Consider the following 22,935-nt stretch of genomic DNA (forward strand, 5'->3'; position numbering starts at 1 on the left):
GAAGAAGAAGAAGATAGCAGGAAGGGAAAAATGAAGGGGGGGAAATCGGAGGGGGAGACGAACCATGAGAGACTATGGACTCTGAGATACAAACTGAGGGTTCTAGAGGGGAGGGGGGTGGGAGGATGGGTTAGCCTGGTGGTGGGTATTAAAGAGGGCGTGTTCTGCATGGAGCACTGGGTGTTATATGCAAATAATGAATCACGGAGCACTACATCAAAAACTAATGATGTAATGTATGGTGATTAACATAACATAATAAAAAAGAAAAACAAGAAAGCAAAAGAAACTTCTATTTTCTTTCCTTTTTTTTAAAGATTTTATTTATTTATTTATTTATTTATTTATTTATTTATTTGACAGAGAGACATAGTGAGAGAGGGAACACAAGCACGGGGAGTGGGAGAAGGAGAAGCAGGCTTCCCACAGAGCAGGGAGCCCGATGCAGGGTTCAATCCCAGGACCCTGGGATCATGACCTGAGCCAAAGGCAGACGCTTAACGACTGAGCCACCCAGGCACCCCGAAACTTCTATTTTCATGACAATCTTTTCCCTCAGTCATTGCTCTCCAATATAAATGAAAATGTAAAATTTCTGAACACCATAGTCTGAGGCACCACCTGATTTTTAAATGTGTAGTAGTCACTGAACAGAAGCTGAATTTCTCCTTCCACTTGGTATTTCAAGAAAATCTAAAATATCCCAAGTAAAAATGATTTGTATTTTAAAGTGACTATTTGTGCATGCACAACTCTGATTTTGTGTACACGAGAAGGACGTCTTGGTTATGTGCAGGGAGTCATCATACCGCACTATTTTTCCTATTTGAAATGACAAACAAGCTGACACTAGTCTCTTTGATTTAAAAAGGAAGAAGAAGAAAAATTAATTGATTAATTAATTTAAAAAGAAGAAGAAATCATAATCATGATACAATCAAGGTATAACCACTATCAATGTTTAGGAGAAGTTTATAAAGACCATAAGCTGACATTGGCAAGAACACCATGATAGACTTTTTCGTAAATTTATTTTTTATTTAATTAAATATGGTATAAAGGCTGGTAGAAGTGTAATATAATTGTGTAAATAAATCCTGTTACTAGAGAGATGTACAGATTCATTTTTTACTGCATCTTGAAACTTTTGACATAGAGAATCCACCTTTGGTTTTTTAAAAAATCCCATTTACCCATTGAACAATTATTTACTGATCATTTTCAATGTGTCAGGCAACATGCTAGGTACCAGAGATCCAACAGAGAACAAAAAAGATAAGACCTCTGCAGTCATATTCTACTGCAATAGAGCTGGGAATGGGAGGAGACAACACAGAAGTAAGTAAATAAAATCATTTCATGTTGCAGTAAATGCTGAGGAAAATAAGTAGCATTCTTTTTTTTTTTTTTAAAGATTTTATTTATTTATTTGAGACAGAGAGAATGAGAGACAGAGAGCATGAGAGGGAGGAGGATCAGAGGGAGAAGCAGACTCCCTGCCGAGCAGGGAGCCCGATGCGGGACTCGATCCAGGGACTCCAAGATCATGACCTGAGCCGAAGGCAGTCGCTTAACCAACTGAGCCACCCAGGCGCCCCAATAAGTAGCATTCTTATTGGGGAACCTTATATGGGAGAGAATCTCAGAGGAGAACATAATTTAGAGAAGGTAGACAGGGAACACCTCCCCACAGAGGTGATTTTCTGAGAGTGAAGAGAAGAACCAGGCTTGCTGGCTGCTAAGAGCTTGAGTAACATAGTGAGAAGTGGTCAGAGAATTGCAAAACTGGAAGTAACGATGAGCAGGAAGGTTAGAGGATGGTGGTCAGAGAGATGATGGAGGTGGCAGAGGTCTACATGCAATTAAGAACACTTCAGTTAAAAGCGCGGTGGTCGGGACCCCTGGGTGGCTCAAGTTTGTTAAGCATCTGCCTTCAGCTCAGGTCGTGATCCCAGGGCCCTGGGATCAAGTCCCTTTTGGCTCAATGCTAAGGAAGATTTGGGCAGCTGGTTTATGTGGCTACCTAAGCTGGTGTATGGTGATGAGGGGTTACTCACACAATCTTGCACTAGAAAAAAGCACTCCCCATCCCCACCCCACCCCACTTAAAGCTCAGCTAGTAGAAGGACCATGATGCCTGGAGGTGGCTCCCATCCACAGTGCTTTATTTCTCTGCTCTTTTGCTCAATTTGCTAGGATACTCCTAATCAATCTGGAAGACTTAATTCCATTTATTCATTCAACAAATATGTGAGAGCAATTATTATAGGCTATCGACCATTCTAGACACTGGGGATACAGTGGTTAACTGGAGGGTTGGACGATAGATAGATGATAGATAGATAGACAGATGATAGATAATAGATAGATAGATAGATAGATAGATAGATAGATAGATAGATAACCTCTAAGAAACTTTCCCCACCACTCCCTTCACCACTAGGCTGGTGGCCCCATGCATTATTCCCACAGCACATCATTTATTCATTAGTTTTCCAGTAACATGCTGACAATTCTATAGGTATATCTCTAGGCCAGTCTTCTCCTCAACCATCCTTTTCAAGTCTAAGTAAGATCATGTTACTTCTCTGCTCAGAGCCCTTCAATGGCTCTCTAGTTTACCCAGAGTAAAAGCCAAACTCCTTACAATTTTTAACGCTGAGAGGACACCATCTTGTAAATCTTGTCTTCCGTGTCTTCCCTTATGCAGTCATTGCAAGAGCTGTAGGAAGGATGTAGTCAGATGAACAGTAGATGGTAGGTAGGCTGATTCATCCCACTGACAAAAGAACTAAATTCTTGTTCTACTTTTCATTTTGTATAGCAGGGTATCAAATAAACTTTTCTGGATTCCCTAATCATTCTTTACTTGGGAAGGAGGAAAGGTTTCATACATGAATGAAATTGTATGATTATAGTTATTAAGGTATTACGATAAATGAATTTTATAAAATAAATCATTTTCCAAGGGAAAAAATATCTCTTTTTGCAAGTGCTTAGAAAACTGAAATGGTCATGAGGATTTTATATTTAGCCTTGCTACAATTTTAAGTTGTAATTTATGACTTTGAACTCTTCGGTGTTTACAGAATACCCCAAAAACAACAAAAAAATTTCAATCCAAATACAGCTGCATTTTATATCTACATCTAGTGCACTAAATAAATCATTGCTTGAAGGTAATATGCTCCCAAATAGCTCAAGATTTATTGACCTACAGGACGATGGAGTACATTCTATTGTGTTACAGGCAAAGCTAAGATGAAAATTCAGGACACTCTCCTTTCCATCTTGTGTTTACTCTGTGCGTGTGTGTGTGTGTGTCTATATATAGATGTGTGTGTGCGCATGCGCACACGCACATTTTGGAAGGTTATATAATTGATAACCACAGATAACAAAGATAGTACAAAAACAATAACTGATTTACTATGATCATAGACTCAAATCAATACTAGTAGTTTTATCCCAATAACACTCAGATAATTTAGCATGAGAAAATCTATTAATGTAATGCAGCACATTAACATTAAATGAATGATAACATGTAAGTAATCCAAATATATATAATATAAAATGTGAAACTTTGGTTCAGAATGAAGCATGGATACCATTTTCATTGTTATATTTTCTCTGAAGAAACTTACTAAGAATGTATATTCAGCATGCTTTGCTAAATTGTTTTGGCAGCTTACATGAAATGTGCTCTCCTCGATAGTATTCTAAAACAAATATGTTACGATTCTTGTATACCCAGGTTTGTGAATATGCTTTCAACATTTCTCCTTCTCCATTTTAACAGAACCCCGAGTTCCACATAACTGAGGAGCCCAAGGGAAAAAAAGAAAATCTTCTGCTCAACTCTGAGAGGCCAACTAGGGTCTTAAGGAAGACTAGCCACTCACAAGGAGAGGATAGAGCTTTGGTTAAGACCACAGGGCCACCAACAATTAAGCTAAGTGAAAAACATGAAGGAACTAGGATCGTTTTTAAGAAGTTCAGCGAAAGGAAATGGCCATTGGACATCCGCCCTTTAAACAAAAGTTTAGTCAAAGATAACAGATGGAAGGAAACAGATGTGGCCCAGGAGACACGCAGGTCTTTCCTTCAGGAGTTTTGCAAGAAATATGGTGGGGTGAGTCGTCCTCAGTCACATCTTTTTCATATGGTATCCAGGATCTATGTGGAAGATAAACACAAAATCTTATATTGTGAAGTACCCAAGGCTGGCTGCTCCAACTGGAAGAGAATTCTGATGGTACTAAGTGGGTTGGCTTCCTCTGCATACAACATCTCCCATGATGCTGTTCACTACGGGAAGCATTTGAAAAAACTAGATAGCTTTGACTTAAAAGGGATATATACTCGTTTGAACACCTACACCAAAGCTGTTTTTGTTCGTGATCCCATGGAAAGGTTAGTGTCTGCATTTAGGGACAAATTTGAACACCCCAATAGCTATTACCATCCGGTATTTGGGAAGGCGATTATAAAGAAATATCGGCCAAATGCCTGTGAAGAAGCACTAAATAATGGATCAGGAGTCAAATTCAAAGAGTTTGTCCACTATTTGCTGGATTCCCACCGTCCCGTAGGAATGGACATTCACTGGGAAAAGGTCAGCAAACTCTGCTATCCGTGTTTGATCAACTATGATTTTGTAGGGAAATTCGAAACTTTGGAAGAAGACGCCAATTACTTTTTACAGCTCGTGGGTGCTCCAAAAGGGCTGAAATTTCCAAACTTTAAGGATAGGCACTCTTCTGATGAAAGAACCAATGCTCAGGTCGTGAGACAATATTTAAAGGATCTGACTAGAACTGAGAGACAATTAATCTATGACTTTTATTACTTGGACTATTTGATGTTTAATTATACAACTCCATTTTTGTAGTTTGCATTCTTTCTCTAAAACCCTGTATTTACTCCATGATGGCCTCCAATCAGCTAACTGTAATTTTCCTACAATTCTCCGTGTGAGAGAGAATTAAACTAAGTGTAGTTGTCTCGATTTAATGAATTTTTCCCAAATAGTATGACACCAATTGGCACAAATTTATAGGAAAATTACCTTACAGAGATGTGTAAACAACTTGACTTGCTCTAAAATGTTTGGGAAATAGCTGCTTTTGCATTATGGATTATATTATAGAAGCAATAACCTAGCCAGCTGCTACATTAGCTTCAACAGCCTCTTGCAATGATAGGAAAAGGGATCTAAAATAGCATGAGTACATGTCTACATCCTGAAATTTGTTGTCTAAAATGCATGAATATATTTTTAGCAGTCTATGACATACTATTTGAACATTGGAGAGTTTTCTGACACCCTGGAAATCTTTCTATGATAAACCAATTTTGAAATAATATTTTGGACTAGGCATTTAACTTTAGATTGGAAGGCATATGTGATTTACAATATGAGAATATAGCAGAAAAACCAGATGAGGCTATGGCTTTTTATATTCAACAGCCAATAAAAAATGCACAACATGCTAAGATCAAAGCAACAAAAACAACCTTCCTCTTCCAGAAAAACTTAAGGGAATTGATTCTGTTTTCTTTTGAGCCCTCTGTGCAGAGACAGAATGAACATAACCACTAAAGGTCTTCTCTTCTGAAACAGGCGGTTGAGAAGTTTAAGCCTCATCAGATATAAATGTGCTCCTAATTCTGGCTTAATTGGGCAGGGGGGAAATTGTTTCAGGATGGAATAATCATCAAAAACAAAAGTTGCCACTCTGAATATAGGCCTCAAACAATAACAAAGTTTTATAAGAATATTATTTGAATCAAAGCATCATGTGCATAGCTTTCTATGTGGAATGTGCTCTAAGAATAGCTTTTGTTTCCAGTCTAATTACTTAGCTTGGGAATGACTTTTTAAAAACTCATATACCACTTCAAAGATAGGTTATATTCTAGAGAATAAACAAAACAAGAGCCCCTAGAAACATTTTTAATAGGCTTATGCATAAACAAATTAAGGTATTTTGTTTTTAAGTTTAAATATTCTATACTAACACAGTCAGATACCACTGCATTCATATATTAAATCAAAGTTTTTGGAAAATAGGACCAGGTGTCACCCTTATCAAAAGTTGTAATGCATTTTGGAAATTTTTTCCAACAGACCCTAAATTTGAAGACACATTTGGATGGGGAATTTATTTTAATTGGTTGACTATTACCTTGAGTTAAGAAAACCACATGTCATTCAAACCTTGTTTAAATGCAGCTCTTGAACATGTTCTTCTTCCCAAGCGATCATTGCTGCTCGTCAGTAAATATTCGGTAATGTCTCTCAGAAAAAAGTAGTTATTAATATTTAAATATTAATAGACCAAGCTAGTTACAGTTGTACTTATTTCATTCTGATTTTCCATTTCATGGCTGAGTATTCATAAATTGCTTCCCTCAACACGTACCTGCCTTGTCCCATCTGTGTCTCCCAATGAGTACGTAACTGCAGCGGGCTCCCAGATCATAAGTATTAAAACTTTTAAGCCAACCTTTTACTACTTTCCACTCCATTTACTCTTGCCTCTAGACCATACACTTAGGCTGTGCTCTCTGTTTTTAAGGAGTTTTACTCTAGAGTAATCTAAATCGTATAATTTAAATGTTGCCTAACCATGTAGAGTAGACTCCTTGTAACTTGGAGACATTGAAATTATCTTTTTATGGAGGAAGAGAGGGAATATAAACTATGCCAAGAAGCCTGAAATTTTATTCCTAAACTACAAAAAAAAAAAAAAAACTAGTGTTTGATGGAATCTGCTATGAATTATAGAAGAAATTTTCTCAATGTTATTCCTAAAACCTTACAAGGAACGAAAAAAAAAAAACACCTTCTTTTCATAACTTTGGAAGAAAAAATGGAAACAAGTATCCTATCTTTCTCTTATTAACATTTCTACTGCACTTATGAGGATGGAATATATATGTGGAATATACACACACACACAAACATGTTTGTATATGTTTGCACGCACACACACACACACACACAAATATATCTATAATACTGTTTGGCATTGGAGGGAGAGAAGAGGGCTGATGCTCTCTATCAAAGCTGTTCTATGCCTTTTGCTGTACATTCTCCTTTCCACTGAGCCTGTGTAACCAGAGGTGGTCCTTCAGTCATTCTCTTCCTAAAAGACTCCGATACCAGCAGGCATCCTGTGTGGCTGAGTTCCAGAGGCCACAAGTTAGAAAGCTTTTATGAAGGGGTGCCTAAGTGGCTCAGTAGGTTGAGCGGCTGACTCTTGGTTTCAGCTCAGGTCATGATTTCAGGGTTGTGAGATCAAGCCCCGCGTTGGGTTCCACACTCAGTGGGGAGTCTGCTTGAGGATTCTCTCCCTCTGCTCCTCCCCCCAAACTCTTTCTCTCTCTCTCTCTAAAATAAATAAATATATCTCTTTAAAAAAAAGGAGGGTTATGAAGGAAGAACACATTTTTTATGTACCTACTCTTCTTTTAAATGACTTCTGTTCACGGCAGGGCCGAAGAAGCCAGTCATCATCTTGGATTCCTTGTGATGTTAAACACCTTTTCCATTCATCGTTTCTGAATTACTCTGCTTTGCAGACCAGCTCACATTCACCACTGTCGTTTCTGCCTGTGCACAAGCCCCAGGTGTGAGCATCACTGCTCCTTTGGACGGTCACAATTTAGATTCCTAAAGGCAAGTAACCAAATCTAGACACATCTTCCAGATGTCCAATGTTCACATTTTAACACTAGCATGCTTTAGGTATAATTATAAGTTCTCTAATTAAACCCTAAGGATCTTATTTGTTTTTATAGGCAGCAGTAACAACCGGGACAGGCCTCTTCACTCTGTTATTCCCCTGTCTGGAATTACTGGTACAGTAAAAGTTGGCAATTAAATCCAAAATCACAGTTACTTAACGTGGTAAACAATCTATGGATATGTGTGGTTGATGTGATTGTGCCTGGGAACTGTCATAAATTTCAATGCAAATGCATGTACAGGACACTCAACTTTCTAATTTTCTCACACATGTTTGGAAATATCCTTTAAGTCAATGGAAGTGCGGCTACTTGCTAAATTCTCTAACTTCACAGGCTATAAAATATTATCTAGCGATTCAAGAGCTACTTGGATACCATTTATAATCAGGAAGAGGAAAAAACTTTTCCACTTTACATATGAATAATTATTCATCAAAGAAGTATTGTCTCCTAAAATATATAGTGTTTAGCTGAAAAGAATATATAAGCAGATGCAGGGCATTTTGAATATGAGTTCCCTTTGAAAGATCATTTGCAGAATTGGTAGAACTTGGAATCCATAGGCTGAGGCTACTGTAAACATCTCCCTACTGTAAGTACTCACTTGACCTCTTGGGGCGTCTTGAGCCTCCAGGCTTTCATGGAATATGGCAAAGCAGAAACTCTGCCATGCCTAACATCCCCAACATGCTCTGAAATTTGAAGGATGGTTGCCCTTAGGCCTTTAAGAGTAGCTCAATCACCGGAGGACCTTAAACCAAGGCTAGTTTAGTCCTACCTCTAGGGGCATACCTTTTTAATCTCAATCATAATCATTATAAAACTATTCATGATAATAATCAAACGTTTATTCCTTTATTCAATCTCCATAGTCAATCTAAGATGCTATGTAGGCCCGTACACATGCATGTGCGCACACACACACGCACACAATAATATAATAAAGAAAACTAGGGGTGCCTGGGTGGCTCAGTTGGTTAAGCATCTGCCTTCGGCTCAGGTCATGATACCAGGGTCCTGAGATCGAGCCCCATGTTGGGCTCTCTCCTCAGCGGGGAGCCTGTTTCTCCCTCTCCCTCTGCCTGCCACTCCCCCTGCTTCTGCTCCCCTCCTCTGTGAATAAAATCTTTTAAAAAAGAAAGAAAACTAAAGCAAAGTGGTTGAGTGACTTGCTTAGTCACAGCTGGGGGGGGTCCCTGGGTGGCTCAGTCAGTTAAGCAGCCGGCTCTTGGTTTCGGCTCATGTCTGATCTCAGGGTCATAAGATCGAGCCCCATGTCTGGCTCCCCGCTCACCATGGAGTCTGCTTGAGTTTCTCCCTCCCTCTTCCTCTGCCCCTCCCCCCTTCTCTCTCTCTCTCTCACTGAAATAAATAAATAACTCCTTAAAAAAAATAAAAAGAATCACAGCTGGTAATTAGGGTTGGGAGCCAGAATGAATCCAAGCAGCAAAAACCACTACCAAACTCTCTTCTTTCTTGGTTTGAAAACAGCTAACGGCAAGAAACATATATTGGCATCTCGAAACTTTTTTGATGCAAATATAGATATTTGTGCGTGACACGTGTGTGTGTGTGTGTGTGTATTTAGCTGGTTATCGCATTTCAAATCAGCTCATCCCTTTAGTCCTGATGAGTTAAACTGACAGATTCAAAGACTTTGTAAGAAATTAAGCTTTCTTCCCCCTTTCTTAAAATTCCCAGTTGATCATGGAATACAGTGTAAGAAGAAAAAAAAAAAAGTCCCTGGAACAAATTTAGCACAACAAAAACAAAATATCATTTTGACAAGAAAGTCCAGACAGCTACAGGAGTGGGCAAGGTCAAGGAGAATATAGTCCAAAGAGAGAGGGAGTCTGGCCAACTTACCCCAAATCAGCACTTGAAGATGGTCATGGTTCATCAGTTTCTGCCAAGAGAAAGCTCCTTAAATACTGCTAGGAAATACACGATCGTGTATAGTCTCTTTCCTAAGCTCCTATCCCCAGTACTAGGTTAGTTGTTAGATAACCCTAAACTGGCTCAAGAAGATTATAGAAGAGTAGAGAGGAGCAGGTTGACTCAAACTAACCAAAAAACACCCTGAAAAGTTCAAGATAAACAAGTGCTCGCCTAGAAGAGGGCAGACTTGCCCAGGCCTTCCTTCGGGATAGCCCACATGAGGAAGGCCAAGTCTGGGGAGCTCAGCAAAAGGGTGTTGCCTCACATCATTTAGTTCCCAGAGTTGCCTGGTCACACACACATCTTAACCACAATCATATCCTTGCAGGCAGATTCAAATCCTTTTAAGCAATCCTTTTTCCTATCTCTAAGCCTTTGTTCAAGTCTTAACTCTATTTTGAAATACTCTCCTTTCTCATATCTAGACATTCATTTCATGTTAAGTCACCAAGGAATCTCTTTAGATTATTCAGTTTTGCAGCCTCATTACTTCATGAGCTCTCCAATCAATAGAAAAAGGCAAAAAGATTTTCCCCTGATGTGACATGCATCAGATTCTTCTTTTACCAATAAATGCAGGCATTCCTTCCCTTCCTTTTTTTTTTTTTTTGCTTCATTTATTTGTTTGTTCATTTGCTACATCCCTCTTCATATGCATATAAAATCTCTATTGCCATTGGAATATGTTCTAGGTCTTCCAAGAGGAAAGTGTGTCTATTTCATTCGCTTTGCACTGTTACTAGCACAGCCCTGCATGGAAAGAAAGAATTCTTGGCTCAGTCCTTAGGCATCTGCCTTCAGCTCAGGTCATGATCCCAGGGTCCTGGGATCGAGCCCCACATCGGGCTCCCTGCTCTGCGGGAAGCCTGCTTCTCCCTCCTCCACTCCCCCTGCTTGTGTTCCCTCTCTCGCTGTCTCTCTCTGTCAAATAAATAAATAAAATCTTTAAAAAAAAAAAAAAGAGTTCTTGATAAATATTCTTGACAACATAGTTTAAGGGTTCTTCTACCGCTTTTCTTAGTGTATGATATGTGCATTATTGCCTTATGACTATATGGTCACTGGATCTAAAGAAAAAGCACTAAAGCCGGGCAGTTGGGGGAAGTTATCAAGGCCACGTGCCTTCTCTATCCTAATAATCACACCTTAACCAGAAGTATAGCTGTGGACACAGTAATCCTTCACATTTCTAAGATTACATATTTGTTTATTAGGTTTGGGTGGAAATGTTGAAAAAAGGCATGATTCTGGTCAATCTGAAAGCCATTTACTGAGCAGGGAACAGACACTGGAAAATTACTTTACATACATTCATTTAATGACATGAAGAGTAGGTCTAATCCTTCCCCCCCAAAAGCGGAAGTTCGATATTATTCCACCCGTCATTTTATGAGTGAGAAGACTGAGGGTCAGAGAGGTTTCCTAACTAGCCGCGGAGTCAGCTTCCTGCCAGGGTCTCTCTGGCTGCAAAGCTGAGACCACACGGAGCAGCCTACGGGCCAGATCCAGCCACAGATACATTTGGTTTGGCCTACAGTGCATTTTACTTAATATTTGAATTAGTTGTCAACATTTTAAAATTGGAACTCTTTTATCAACAGTAGGGAATTTCTGTTACCCTGCATCATACGTGCTCACCTGAACACAATCGGGCAGCGTCAAGTTCAGCCCCTTCAGAGAAGCTGGAGATCCCCTGCAGTTCGTGTTAAACGTGGCTAACAGTGTAGGTACAGAACTGTAGTTAGTTGTGCATTTGTGATTTTGTCACACTCTAGGGATCCACACTCATTTACCTTACCTGGCTAGTCCCTAAGTGCCCCACCTTTTCATCCCTGCTTTGAAGTGTGTGTTCTTACCTCTACCATGCTCCCAAAGGAAAAGCAATTCCTGGACATTTTCTTTGACCACGTTTGTGTTATGCAGTCCAGGTTTCCTTATCCTCATTCAAAATGCTGCTTGTGCCTTGGTCTTATACCCAGTGGAATCGCCAAACAATATTTCCTTATTTGAGAAAATCTCTTCTGACCAACAACAAAGATGTTGGGAGAAATCCAGGACCTTCCATTGGCATCCTTCTGTCTTAGCCACTGGGTGCCCTTGGCAACAACATTCCTTCCCATCCCCTTCAGCAGAGATGAGTCATTCTCCCATGCCCTGGGAAGCTCAGTGTCTAGGACAAAAAGTGCATCCAGACTGCCATTCCATAACCTTTCTTCAAAAACACTTCGTGTTTTAAAGGTGTACCCACCCTTCCTCAACTTCGAAAATTACCTATTTCTCAACTTTCCCTGAGGATTTCCCCCATCTGGCTCATAACACGCCTCTTTACCCCATTCCTGCTATGATCCTGGGTGACTTTCGCCACCCCAGTGACATTCAAGTATCTTTGCTTCTTAGGGCTCTGACCTCCTCCTTCTTGCACGTGAACACTTGGAGAGCTGGAGAAAACGGAAACCCAGCCATGGAAAGTGATCACCATGCCTCTTGACCCTAAGGGCCAGAAAACCTGGGGCAAACCATGTCGTACCTCCTTTTATCCATTCATTTCCTTAAGATAGTCTTAAACTTCAGAAAAATGTTCTTCAAAAATATAATGACCTAAAATGTACTCAGAGCGCCAGTGTGACTACCAACTTTAAAGTGACAATATTATTGGGATGACTGTAATTATCATTAGGCAAAAATAAACCCTGATTTCGTTTATCAAGTGCTCAGAAAATAGTGCATGGGCCACCACCATGTATCAGAGTTATCCACATCTTCGTTAAAAACAGACTCCTGGGGGTGCCTGGGTGGCTCAGATGGTTAAGCGTATGCCTTCGGCTCAGGTCGTGATCCCAGGGTCCTGGGATCGAGCCCCACATCAGGCTCCTGGCTCAGCGGGGAGACTGCTTCTCCCTCTCCCTCTGCTTCTCCCCCTGCTCATGCTCTCTCTCTATCTCTGTGTCTCAAATGAATAAATTAAAAAATCTTTAAAAAAAAAAAAAAAGACTCCTGTACCCCACCCAACATGTGTTGAATCAGAATTTCTGTGAAACCCACTCAGGAATTTTCTTTTTTTTTTAATTAATTAATTTATTTATTTGTCAGAGATAGAGAGAGCACAAGCAGGGGGAGAGGCAGAAGCAGAGGGAGAAGCAGGCTCCCTGCTGGGCAGGGAGCCCAATGTGGGGCTTGATACCAGGACCCCGGGATCATGACCTGAGCCAAAGGCAGACGCTTCACCGACTGAGCCACCCAGGCATCCTAGGAATTTTCTTTTTTAACAATCTCCTGGGATGAGTCTCATATACAACAAGGTTTGAGCACAGCTTCTGTGTATGTGTGATTTTTTTTAATCCTGGTGGATTATGGGTATTAATAAAGCCTGCTCCCTTCATTCTGTTACTTTGTTAAAAAGCTAACGGCTCTGGGCTCAGAGAAGGGTCCACGGCTGTTGGTACCAAAGCCCTCCGTGGGGTTTTGACCAGTGCCGAAGCTGAAACTTGGCATCTGAGGCCTGCCAACTGAAGAAGTAAAGCTGAAACGATGAAGTGAGTTATGGGAACAGCACTGGTCACTGCCCAAACTTTTTTGAAGGCTTTCAGGATGAAATGAGGAAATGGAAACTTTCCTCTTTGAAACACAAAAAACAAATGTGGACTGAAGGCAATTTTGGCAACTCAACTTCATGCTGAACAAAGTGAAGACAGTATGGGTTTCTCCAATAAAAAATAAAAAAGCTGTTTTCAAACTGACCTAAGATGATTGAAAGTGGAAAATATTTGCTATTGGGTTATTAGTTTGAAAGCAAGTGCCCCAGGAAATATTTTGCAATTTAACTTAAATGGGAAGAATGTACATTTCCTTGGACTTCATGAAAGAATTTGTGTCTCCCTTGCCTTTCTATTAGGTTGAACCATATGACATTGCCAACATTTGACCCTCTCTGACGTGCAAACACAGCCCTTTCATACAGTTCCGCTAACAGTCCACAGGTCCCTACCCTGTTCTAGCCCCTTAGCACTCACCTGGGCTCAGAAATAGCTTCCAAAACGCAGCCCTGCCCCTCATCACTACCCCCCTTTTTATTTTCTTTTCTTTCTTTTTTTTTCTTTTTAAGTTTGTAATTGTGGTAAAAGACACGTAACATAAAATTTAACATCTTCACCATTTTTAGCGGCATGAAGTCCATTCACGTGGTTCCGCAGCCATCACCACTATCCATCTCCAGGGCTCTTTTCATCTTGCAGAACCAAAACTCTGGACCCCTGCGATCATAACTCCCTGTCCTCCTCCCCCCAGCCCCTGGCAGCCCCTGTTCTCCTTTCTGTCTCTATATATTTGACAACTCTAGGTCCCTCACAGAAGTGGAATCATACAGCGTTTGTCCTTCTGTGACTAGCTTATTTCACTTAACATCATGTCCTCAGACTTCATCCGTGTTGTAGCAGGTGTCAGAATTTTCTTCCTTTCTAAGGCTGAATAATATTCCATTGTATGTATAACTCCTCCCTTTAATCCACTCTGCACATGTTGAAAATAAACTTCCTACAGCATCATTCTGCTCCCAGGTTCTCATTGCTGGATTCAAGGACCACAACAATATAACCTTTACCCAATATCACCAAATAACTACATCAAACCCATTATTATCCAGCACCCCCCCCCAAAAAATCTATTACATTCTTTGAAAATATTCTTACCTTTCCCCCTATTTTATTCTATTTCACACTGCCTGAAGTGTCCATTTCTCCTCTCCTTAACAACCTCCTCACATGCCCCCTCCAACCTGCCCCTCACCCACCTCACCCCTACTTCCCGCTCTCCCATAACCATCCTTCACTCAGCTTGCTTCATCCACTCTGCCTGAGAATCTCTCCCACTCTTCTTGCCTTAACTCCACCCATAGGCTAATGGTCCCAAATCTCTTTCTCCAGCCTACATGTCTGTTGTGGACTTTGACTTAGATTTGCAACTTCCTAATGGACTTCTTCACCTGGATAATCCATTGGCACTTCCAACTCACTGTGACTAAAGTTGAACTCATTGTTTAATCCAAATGTTATTTACTTAATGACATCACCATCCATCTACTCTGTCTCCCACATCAGGAACCAAGGAGCTAAACCAGACTCTCCCTGTGCTGACTCCCCACAGCCAAAGGAAAGCCCACTAACTCCACCACCTTCATTTTTCTCAAGCTTCTCCTCTCCTCCCATCCATTCTGCTACTATCCTAATTCAAACCCTCCTCTGTTCTCCCATCTCGTTCCTTCCACACCATACCCCATACCACTGCCATTGTAATCCCTCTGCAATGTAAATCCAAGCCTGGCATTTCTCCATGCAAAGCTCCTTAGTGGCTTTCCTCCACCAATTCTGTTTTCTAACACACATGCAATGTCCTCCATAATCCAATCCTTCTCCAGTCATGTTTGCTGCCAATTTCTGCCTCCCTGCTTACTCTCCAACAACCTAGAATGGCCATGGTCCCACGATATTGAGTGGTTTCCTGTCTCCCAGGCCTTTACTCACTCACATTGTTCCATTTGTTGAACACCCACCTATGCCCATCACCGCCCCCCACCATAGCTTTTAATCACTACACTCAGCTCAAGGACGCATTCCTCACTTCTTCTTTGGCTTGGATAAGACCCCCTGCTCTGAGCACCCATGTGTTACTAAGACAGTATATTATGGTTGTTAAGAGCCTGGGGCTGGTCATCAGAAAGAACTGGATTTGAATTTCATGTCTTCAACTTTCAAACTTTGGGTCCTTTTCAGTTTATTTAACTTTTCTGAGTCCTAGTTCTCTCATCTCAAAAAATGAGGATAGCAATACCTACCTCATAAGATTATTGTGAGAAATAAATGGAAAAATGTGTGTAAAGTGTTCAATAAGCACTCAATAAATTATTTTTATTATCCCATTACAGCCTGTGCGTATCTCTATCTTTGCACATATAGCATTCTAATTATTTATGTATGCATCTGGCTCCTCCAGTAGACTGAATTTATCTTGTTCATCTTTGTAACCCCAGACAAGGTACTCAGTAAATATCTCTTGAAGAAAAGAAGGCAAGAACAAATCCCACGCACCTACTCCTATGTTCACATAGCGCTGTACCTTTCCCTTAAGGCACATTCTGACTTAACAACGTTATGAAAATATGTCTTAACTTTTCTGTTAGATTCAAAGTAACCATGTCTTGCTCAATGAATGTACATCTAATTGAATTTCAAGCTTTCAAGTGTTGATTCGTTTTAATGAGATAATGGTTTAAAATAGTGGGCTTGGGCGCCTGGGTGGCTCAGTTGGTTAAGCGACTGCCTTCGGCTCAGGTCATGATCCTGGAGTCCCTGGATCGAGTCCCGCATCGGGCTCCCTGCTCGGCAGGGAGTCTGCTTCTCCCTCTGACCCTCCTCCCTCTCATGCTCTCTGTCTCTCATTCTCTCTGTCTCAAATAAATAAATAAATAAAAAATCTTTAAAAAATAAAAAATAAATAAAATAAAATAAAATAGTGGGCTTGACAACTACAATATAGAAACAAATAAATAAACTAAAAATCCGTGATTTCATTCATCTTCTGCCCCTTTCTTTCCATTAGCTCTACACCCTCACCAGGATGAACTTTTATCTCTTCAGATAAGCCACACTTTTCCCTGCCTTGGAGCCTCTCTGAAGGCAACTCCCTGTGCCCGAACACTAGGGGCCAATCTAAGATCTCATCAGTCTTCAGAAAAGACTTTCCTGACTCCCAGGTCAAGTTCAGTCATTTGTAGTTACTTTTCCAAAGCTACATGTTCTCCCTGGAAAATGAGAAGATTCTTTGGGTCAGAAAAAGTCTCTGTCACATTTCTCACTTTTTCTTCATCACCAAGCATGTAGTCAACACTCAGAAAACTCATGTTGACCAACTGAATGGACAAAGCTCTGAGTTTCAGTCTTCCTCTGTCATAAGACATTGGCACCTGCCAGACTGAAAAGGATTACAAAGAAGTTACTTTATAACTAAATTCTTAAAGACCGCATTACAGGTGACAGAAGGCAAGGCCTTCTATCATTTGTTCTATAGCAGAAAAGACTGGGGAGAATTAAAAGGTGACCTCTATGTTGACCAAAAGTGGGTTTTCAGAATGATACAAGCCATATATGTACTTGGCTTTCTGAGATAAGGTAGATATGATTACATGATGGGCAAAAAGGCTGGAGTGGTTGTCAGGGGGTGTGGTCTGCAGGATCTGTGGCAATGGTTAATAGGTCATTTGTATCTAGAGGTGAGCTATCTGGACAACTGATCCAGATGTTGCTCAGTTTGTGTAATCAAACATTTGAGAACAAAAGAACAAATGGTGAAAATTGCCTCGGTGGAAAATCGTGGGTGCTCATAGTTTCTAAACTTATGTTGGTTTATAGACAGAGCCCCTTGGTTGTAAAGAAGATCATATTTCCTTGAGGAAAAACTTGCAAAACTACTACAAAAATATATGGTAGATATTCACCAATCTTTTTTAAAAAGGACTTACCCTCTGTGTTAGGGTAACTGCACATTGAGGGAAATACCCAAACTTTTCTAGGTCTGCAAGATATAGTCTGAACTGATATTGACATCTTGGGTTGCAAAAGACCATTGTGTCCTCCAGCTACAGTGAAGGCATATGGAGACCTGATGGTAAGTGAAATTCCAACCTGTGTCTGTTTTTTAGTGAGTCCAGTGGGTTCACAGACCTACACTGTCTCAGAGTTTGTAATCAGAATAGATATACTTAGAAGTGGCATAATTCTCACATTGGTCCACTTAGCTGTGGAATAAGAGCCATCATGATAGGAAAAGACAAGCAGAATCCCCTGAAATTGCTTCCTATCCTGGCCAAGAGGCTAACTCAGAAGCAATACCACATCCTGGTAGTAGTTTTAGATTAGTCTTCAAAGACTTAAAGGATACAAGGGTGATCCTTTTCATCACATCCCTATTCAAGGGCTACTGTAATCTGAACCAAGTGATAGCTGACCATACTTGGTGTCTTTGCTGCAACAAAATAACATAGTTTCTGACATCTAGTTTGTGGATTTTGATCTACTGAAAACATTCTTCTCCTCCAACAGAAAAGATCAAACACAGATCACCCTAACACAGAAGAGATAGAATATACACTGTCTTGCTCCAGGGCTATGTTAATTCTGTTGCCTTTTGTTGTAATTTGGTCCATAGGGGACCTTGACTATCTTGACATTCTGCAAATCATCACATTCACTCACTAAACTGATAACATCAGGTCAGATGGCCCTGTAGAACATGAAAGTTCCCCTGATGCCCTAGGAAGATGCCTGTGTGCAACAAAGTGAGAGTTAAACCCCATGAAAATTTAGAAGTCTGTTACATCAGTGAAGATTTTAGGGGTATGGCAGTCTGGGGAATGTGGGGCATTCCCTTTATGCTAAATGACAAGTTGTACCTCCAAGAAACACTCTTCGTTCTTAGAGGGCTTCTTTGGATTTTGGAGGCAGCAAATACTGTAGTTGGGAATACTTGTCTAACTCATGTTGGGAGCCACTCAGAAGACTGCCAGTTTAACTGGGGCTCAGGTCAAAAGAGGACTCTGAAGCAAACCTAGGCTAGGGTACAAGTTGCTCTGCCCCCTGGCCATATGACCCAGCATGTCTGATGGTACGAGATGTTCCTGTGATAGATAAAGATGCTGTGTAAATTACTGACAAGTCCCAACAGGATTGCTGCAACACATACTTCTTGGGTTCTGGAGCAAAGACATGCCTTCAGCAGTATAAGAGTAGTCTCCACTTGAGAAACAGTTATTGGCACCTAATAGAAACTCTACTTGACCATGGGAGAGCAAGTGCCTCTGTAACTGCTGGGCCTTCCTGTTAAGAATGGAGTGTTATCAGATGCACAAAGTTATAAGGTCAGATGTGCACAACAGCCATCCATTATACAACAGAAATGTTACATTTAGGCTCAGGGCTGGCAGTTCTAGAAGGTGTGAGTAAATCACATAAATAGGTGAGGAATAAGTGGCCCATATTCCCATGTCACCTGCCTCAATTGCATAGAGGCCTCTTCATCAGCTCACACCTATGGTCTGAGGATGGGTTCTTTCTGAGCAACTGAGGAAGGAGAAAATAACCTGGGCCTGAGTCACAGATGGGTTAATGTGAGATGTGGTTTTAGACAAAAATGTACTATGGCTCCCTGACAGCCCCTCTGGAGTGGTTCTAAAGGACAGTGGTAAAGGGAATTTCTCACAGATGGCAAAGCTGCAAGAAAATACATTTGTTCTTTCACTTTATGTGGAAGGAATAGCCTGAGAGGTAGATATGCAAGGGTCCCTGAGTAGAAAGCAATGGTTTGGCTTTGTTCACAAAAAATCCTATTAAAAATGAGATTGAAAGTCAAGGAAAATGAGATGTGTGGAGGAGGTATGTGGATGGATGGACTTATGGAAGTGGGCACAAAGAGTGTGTGCAGATCTTTGTGACTCAGGTTATCCACCCCAAGGGAGCTTCTCAACAATCACATCAGCAGGATGGCCATCAGTTTGCCTCTTGGCTCTACCTCCTCAGTGCAGATACAGTGGGCCCACTAGCACAGTGACAATGGTGGCAGGAATGAAGGCAATGCCTGGGTCCAATAACATGACTCCCCGTGACCAAAACAGATCTAGCTATTTCTTCTACTGAATGCCCTATATGTTTGCAGCAGAGATCAGACAGCTACTTGGCATCAGATGGTTGCATTGGACCTCTTCCAATGGAGAGAGCAGTAGTTTGTCCTACTGGAGTCTATATCTACTCCAAAGGTTGGTTTGCCTTTAGCACCATCATCAGCATCACTATCCAGGGCACCCAAAAAAACTGATCTAGTGACATGTGTCCCACCAAACACTGCTTCCCCTCCAGGGGGCTCATTTTATGGCAAATGAAGTATGACAATGTGTACACAACCATGGAATCCACTAGACTGACCATGTATTGTTTTACCCAGAAATAACCAGCAAAAGATGGAGTGGCCTGTGAGAGACTCAGCTAATGCACACATTTCTGGGTTGGGGCACTGACCTTCAAGATGTAGCACATACACCGAATGGCAGTGTCCCAATAACTGGAATACAAGGCTCTCGAATACATGGTGGAAGAAGGATTGTTTGCCCTCGCCATTACTCCCAGTGAATGTCTTGCAGAATTTGTGCTTCCAATCCCTGGAAACAGACTCTGCTAGGCTGGATTTCCAGATTCCAGGAGGGGAAATTTTCAACTAGGAAAAACAATAAATTCCCATTAACTTTCTGAACACTTTGAACTCCTCAAGCCATTGGGGGAAAAGGCGAAGAAAAAAGTCATTGGCCAGGGGTCTTGACTCTGATCTCCATAAGAAACTAGAGATATTACAACCCGTTGAGGGCAGGAAGACAGAAGTCTAGAACTCAGTGGATTCCTTGAATGTCTCTTGGTGCTTTCATTCTCAGTGAGAACAGTAAATTAACTGTGAGGAACCACAGTCCAATAAGCAGAAAGCAACTAAATGTTTCAGATCCCTGAAGAGTAATACGAGACAAGGACTCCAAACAAGCAAAAGTGCCAGCTTAGGATGAGAAAATTTGGAATGGGCGATGGAGGTGGCCGGTGGTGAATATCTATTATGATCTTGAGAGAAGCTGCAGCAAGAGGGAAACTTCTTATTTTATTCTTTTAGAAATTTTGGTTTTGAGGGAAAGGTTACTCGATTGGACTTATAATTTCCCACTTGGGAAGAAAGTGAGGGTAACTTGTTTTCACAGAAGTGGAGGCTCATATTATAGTGTGGGAGGAGATAATGGTAGGCAGAAGTGGGTCTGAGTGGTACAAGGGGTGGACAGTATCAGAAACCTCACAGACACCACTTCAGACCTTCGCAGCTTCACCCACCTTCTAGTTCAACTACCACGGAAGCAACCAGCTTTGCATGGGCTCCAACTAACTTCACATAGGCTCACGCGGACAGCACCTTACCTTAGGAGTGCACTCATGGTCTCTTCTGTCTGTCCCTAGGACTTTCCTATTAACAGCTTACGGGAGCTTTAACACCCCATTGGGTGAACTTCTGACCGGTGAAAAACAAGAACTGGCAGATAAATTCTTCTCTTTCTTGAGATGCTGGGTTGTTGTTTTTTTTGTTTTGTTTTGTTTTGTTTTGTTTTTGTCCCCCAGAGGCTGGGATAGTCCCTCAGTACCAGGCTATGAATCACATTTAATGGCAGTCAGCTAGGCAATGAATTCTTAAATCTGTTCTCTTTCCTTCTCTGCTTCACTCTTCTTGTCTCTGACTCTTGCTCCCTGGGACGGATCCCCTGGACTTTATCAGTTAGAGTTTGATCATAAAAGAAGAACCCTTAAGAGTGGAATAAAATGAGGGATTTTTAAATAAGGATTTCACTTCATACAACTGTGTGAAACTGTTAAAGAGTTTGTGCATGGCTGATGTTTATGTGTGTGGTGCTAGACAGGACAAGCATTTGGGAAAGATAAATGCATGTGGAGTGTGTGAGAGCAGGACAAACTGGAACCCAGCAGGGTGAGCTATAACCCCGGACAAACATGTACCTGTGTCAGTCTCTTGTCACCTGGAAGTCTCATCTTCCTTGATGCAGATGACCTAGGGGAGTCACAAATCAGAGAAGTGGAAGGTGAAAATCTGATGCGGGCAGCAGGAGCTGCTAACCTGGCTTATGAATAAAGGGCTCAATTGGCTTATGAAACCAGCAGCCATAGTGGCAAAAATGGAAGTTATATGTTATACAGAGTCTCAGAAACATGTACATCCATTCACCACAGCAGATCTAGCTAGAGCCACTGAGTACCAAACCTGCCAACAGTAAAAAAACACTATCCTAGTCCACTCCCAACTGACTCCTGATGCTAATACGACATCATATCAGTCCCCGGCAGCATCATCCAGCCACCTGATGACTGATTGATTGCATAGGATCACTTCCATTATGGAAGGAGCAGTGATCTTCTCATTACTACTTCCAGTCATCCACTGTTGAACTGTTTCAGCTGGGTCTAACTTTATATTCCTTTCACCCTGATCCTACACCCTATGATCCATTTCCACACTTGTTCCCCAAATATCTAGAGTTATAAATTGAAAAAAAAATTCTCAGGTGGGAAGACAAGGGCTGCATGTACCAGCAGAGTAGTGTCAGCAGAACTGAAGGATTCAAGATCCCCAACTTTATGAGAATATGCCCATATTTTTCCATTCCAATTGTTAGAATCCCTCTCTTTCTCAGTCAGTACTTTATTTAACCAAGAGATCCAGTGAAACTGGGAATTCATTTTATATTGTAACCCAGCTACCTACAGGATTAGAATTTGGGTTTGATTTCAGAAACTTCAGTCCTGCACCTACAGATTATAAGGGTTTGGAGGATGAGGGGCACTCATAGAGACTTTCAGTTTCCTTATGTAGATTTTGTACTGAAAATTTAAAGCACTGAGTTTATCATTTTCTTTCCCCAAGCTCTCCACCTATTTAGAAGCAACCAACCAATCCTATTATATTCCTTAATCCCACTAATATGGTAGCAAATACTTGATCACCTAAAGCCATACCTTCTATGAGCACTTTATTACAGAGGAAAACTTAATTAAATGTTTGCCACTGGATGTGAGGAGCTACCAGTGTTCCTCTTATGACTGTAAACAGTGTCATTAATGCTTTTAAATCTAATTGATTTAAAAGAACCAATTCCAGATAATTTAGAGAACCCAACCTTAAGGTTCTGTTTTTGTTCCTCAGTACCAAATTTTGTAGCAGTCAGAGTCTGATCAACAAGCAGACCATGAGGAGTGTTACACAACACAATAAGAGATTTATTGTAGGGATTTGACCTTATGCTATTTGGAAACTGGTTAAACAGTCTCTGTAGGGTTGTGGCTTCTGTGTCTGGAGTGTCCTGAAGTGAGCAAAGTAGGCAGTCAGGAAAGAAAGACATGAAGTGGAGAAGATCAGGACAGAGTGTAACCTGCACCTATCTCTCATGGCCTCCGAGCCTTCAACTTTGCTGATGCAAGTCACCTCATGAGAAGCTGATGACCTTCATCATGGAGCTACACCTACTTTTGGCTCAGGAGTTAGAGAAGCTAACAAAGGCAACCCTAGATGTCTAGTCTGTTCTCTTATCTATAAGTCAGACCAAACTGAAATAATTCTATAAAAGGTAACAACAGTCTTTCATTTTTCATAGGAATATATGAA

General features: G+C 40.9%; 1 protein-coding gene and 1 long non-coding RNA gene across 2 annotated transcripts in view; one reads left to right on the forward strand and one right to left on the reverse strand.

The window, feature by feature from the left end:
• The window catches only part of CHST9 (carbohydrate sulfotransferase 9), a 219,259-nt gene extending 214,248 nt beyond the window's left edge, over positions 1-5,011 (forward strand). Inside the window, exon 5 of the mRNA XM_081801461.1 lies at positions 3,803-5,011. Coding sequence (XP_081657587.1) covers positions 3,803-4,894 — 1,092 coding nt within the window. The 3' untranslated portion in view covers positions 4,895-5,011. The remainder of the gene's footprint in view (positions 1-3,802) is intronic.
• Positions 1-22,935, reverse strand: part of LOC145716767 (uncharacterized) — a 63,061-nt gene that overhangs the window by 10,970 nt on the left and 29,156 nt on the right. Inside the window, exons 2-3 of the long non-coding RNA XR_014139649.1 lie at positions 21,276-21,327; positions 9,625-9,664 (exon numbers count right to left, since the gene is read on the reverse strand). This is a non-coding gene — a long non-coding RNA (uncharacterized LOC145716767). The remainder of the gene's footprint in view (positions 1-9,624; positions 9,665-21,275; positions 21,328-22,935) is intronic.

The sequence above is a fragment of the Leptonychotes weddellii genome, chromosome 13 (assembly GCF_054177405.1).
Source record: "Leptonychotes weddellii isolate Sample4059 chromosome 13, ASM5417740v2, whole genome shotgun sequence".
Lineage (NCBI taxonomy): Eukaryota > Metazoa > Chordata > Mammalia > Carnivora > Phocidae > Leptonychotes > Leptonychotes weddellii.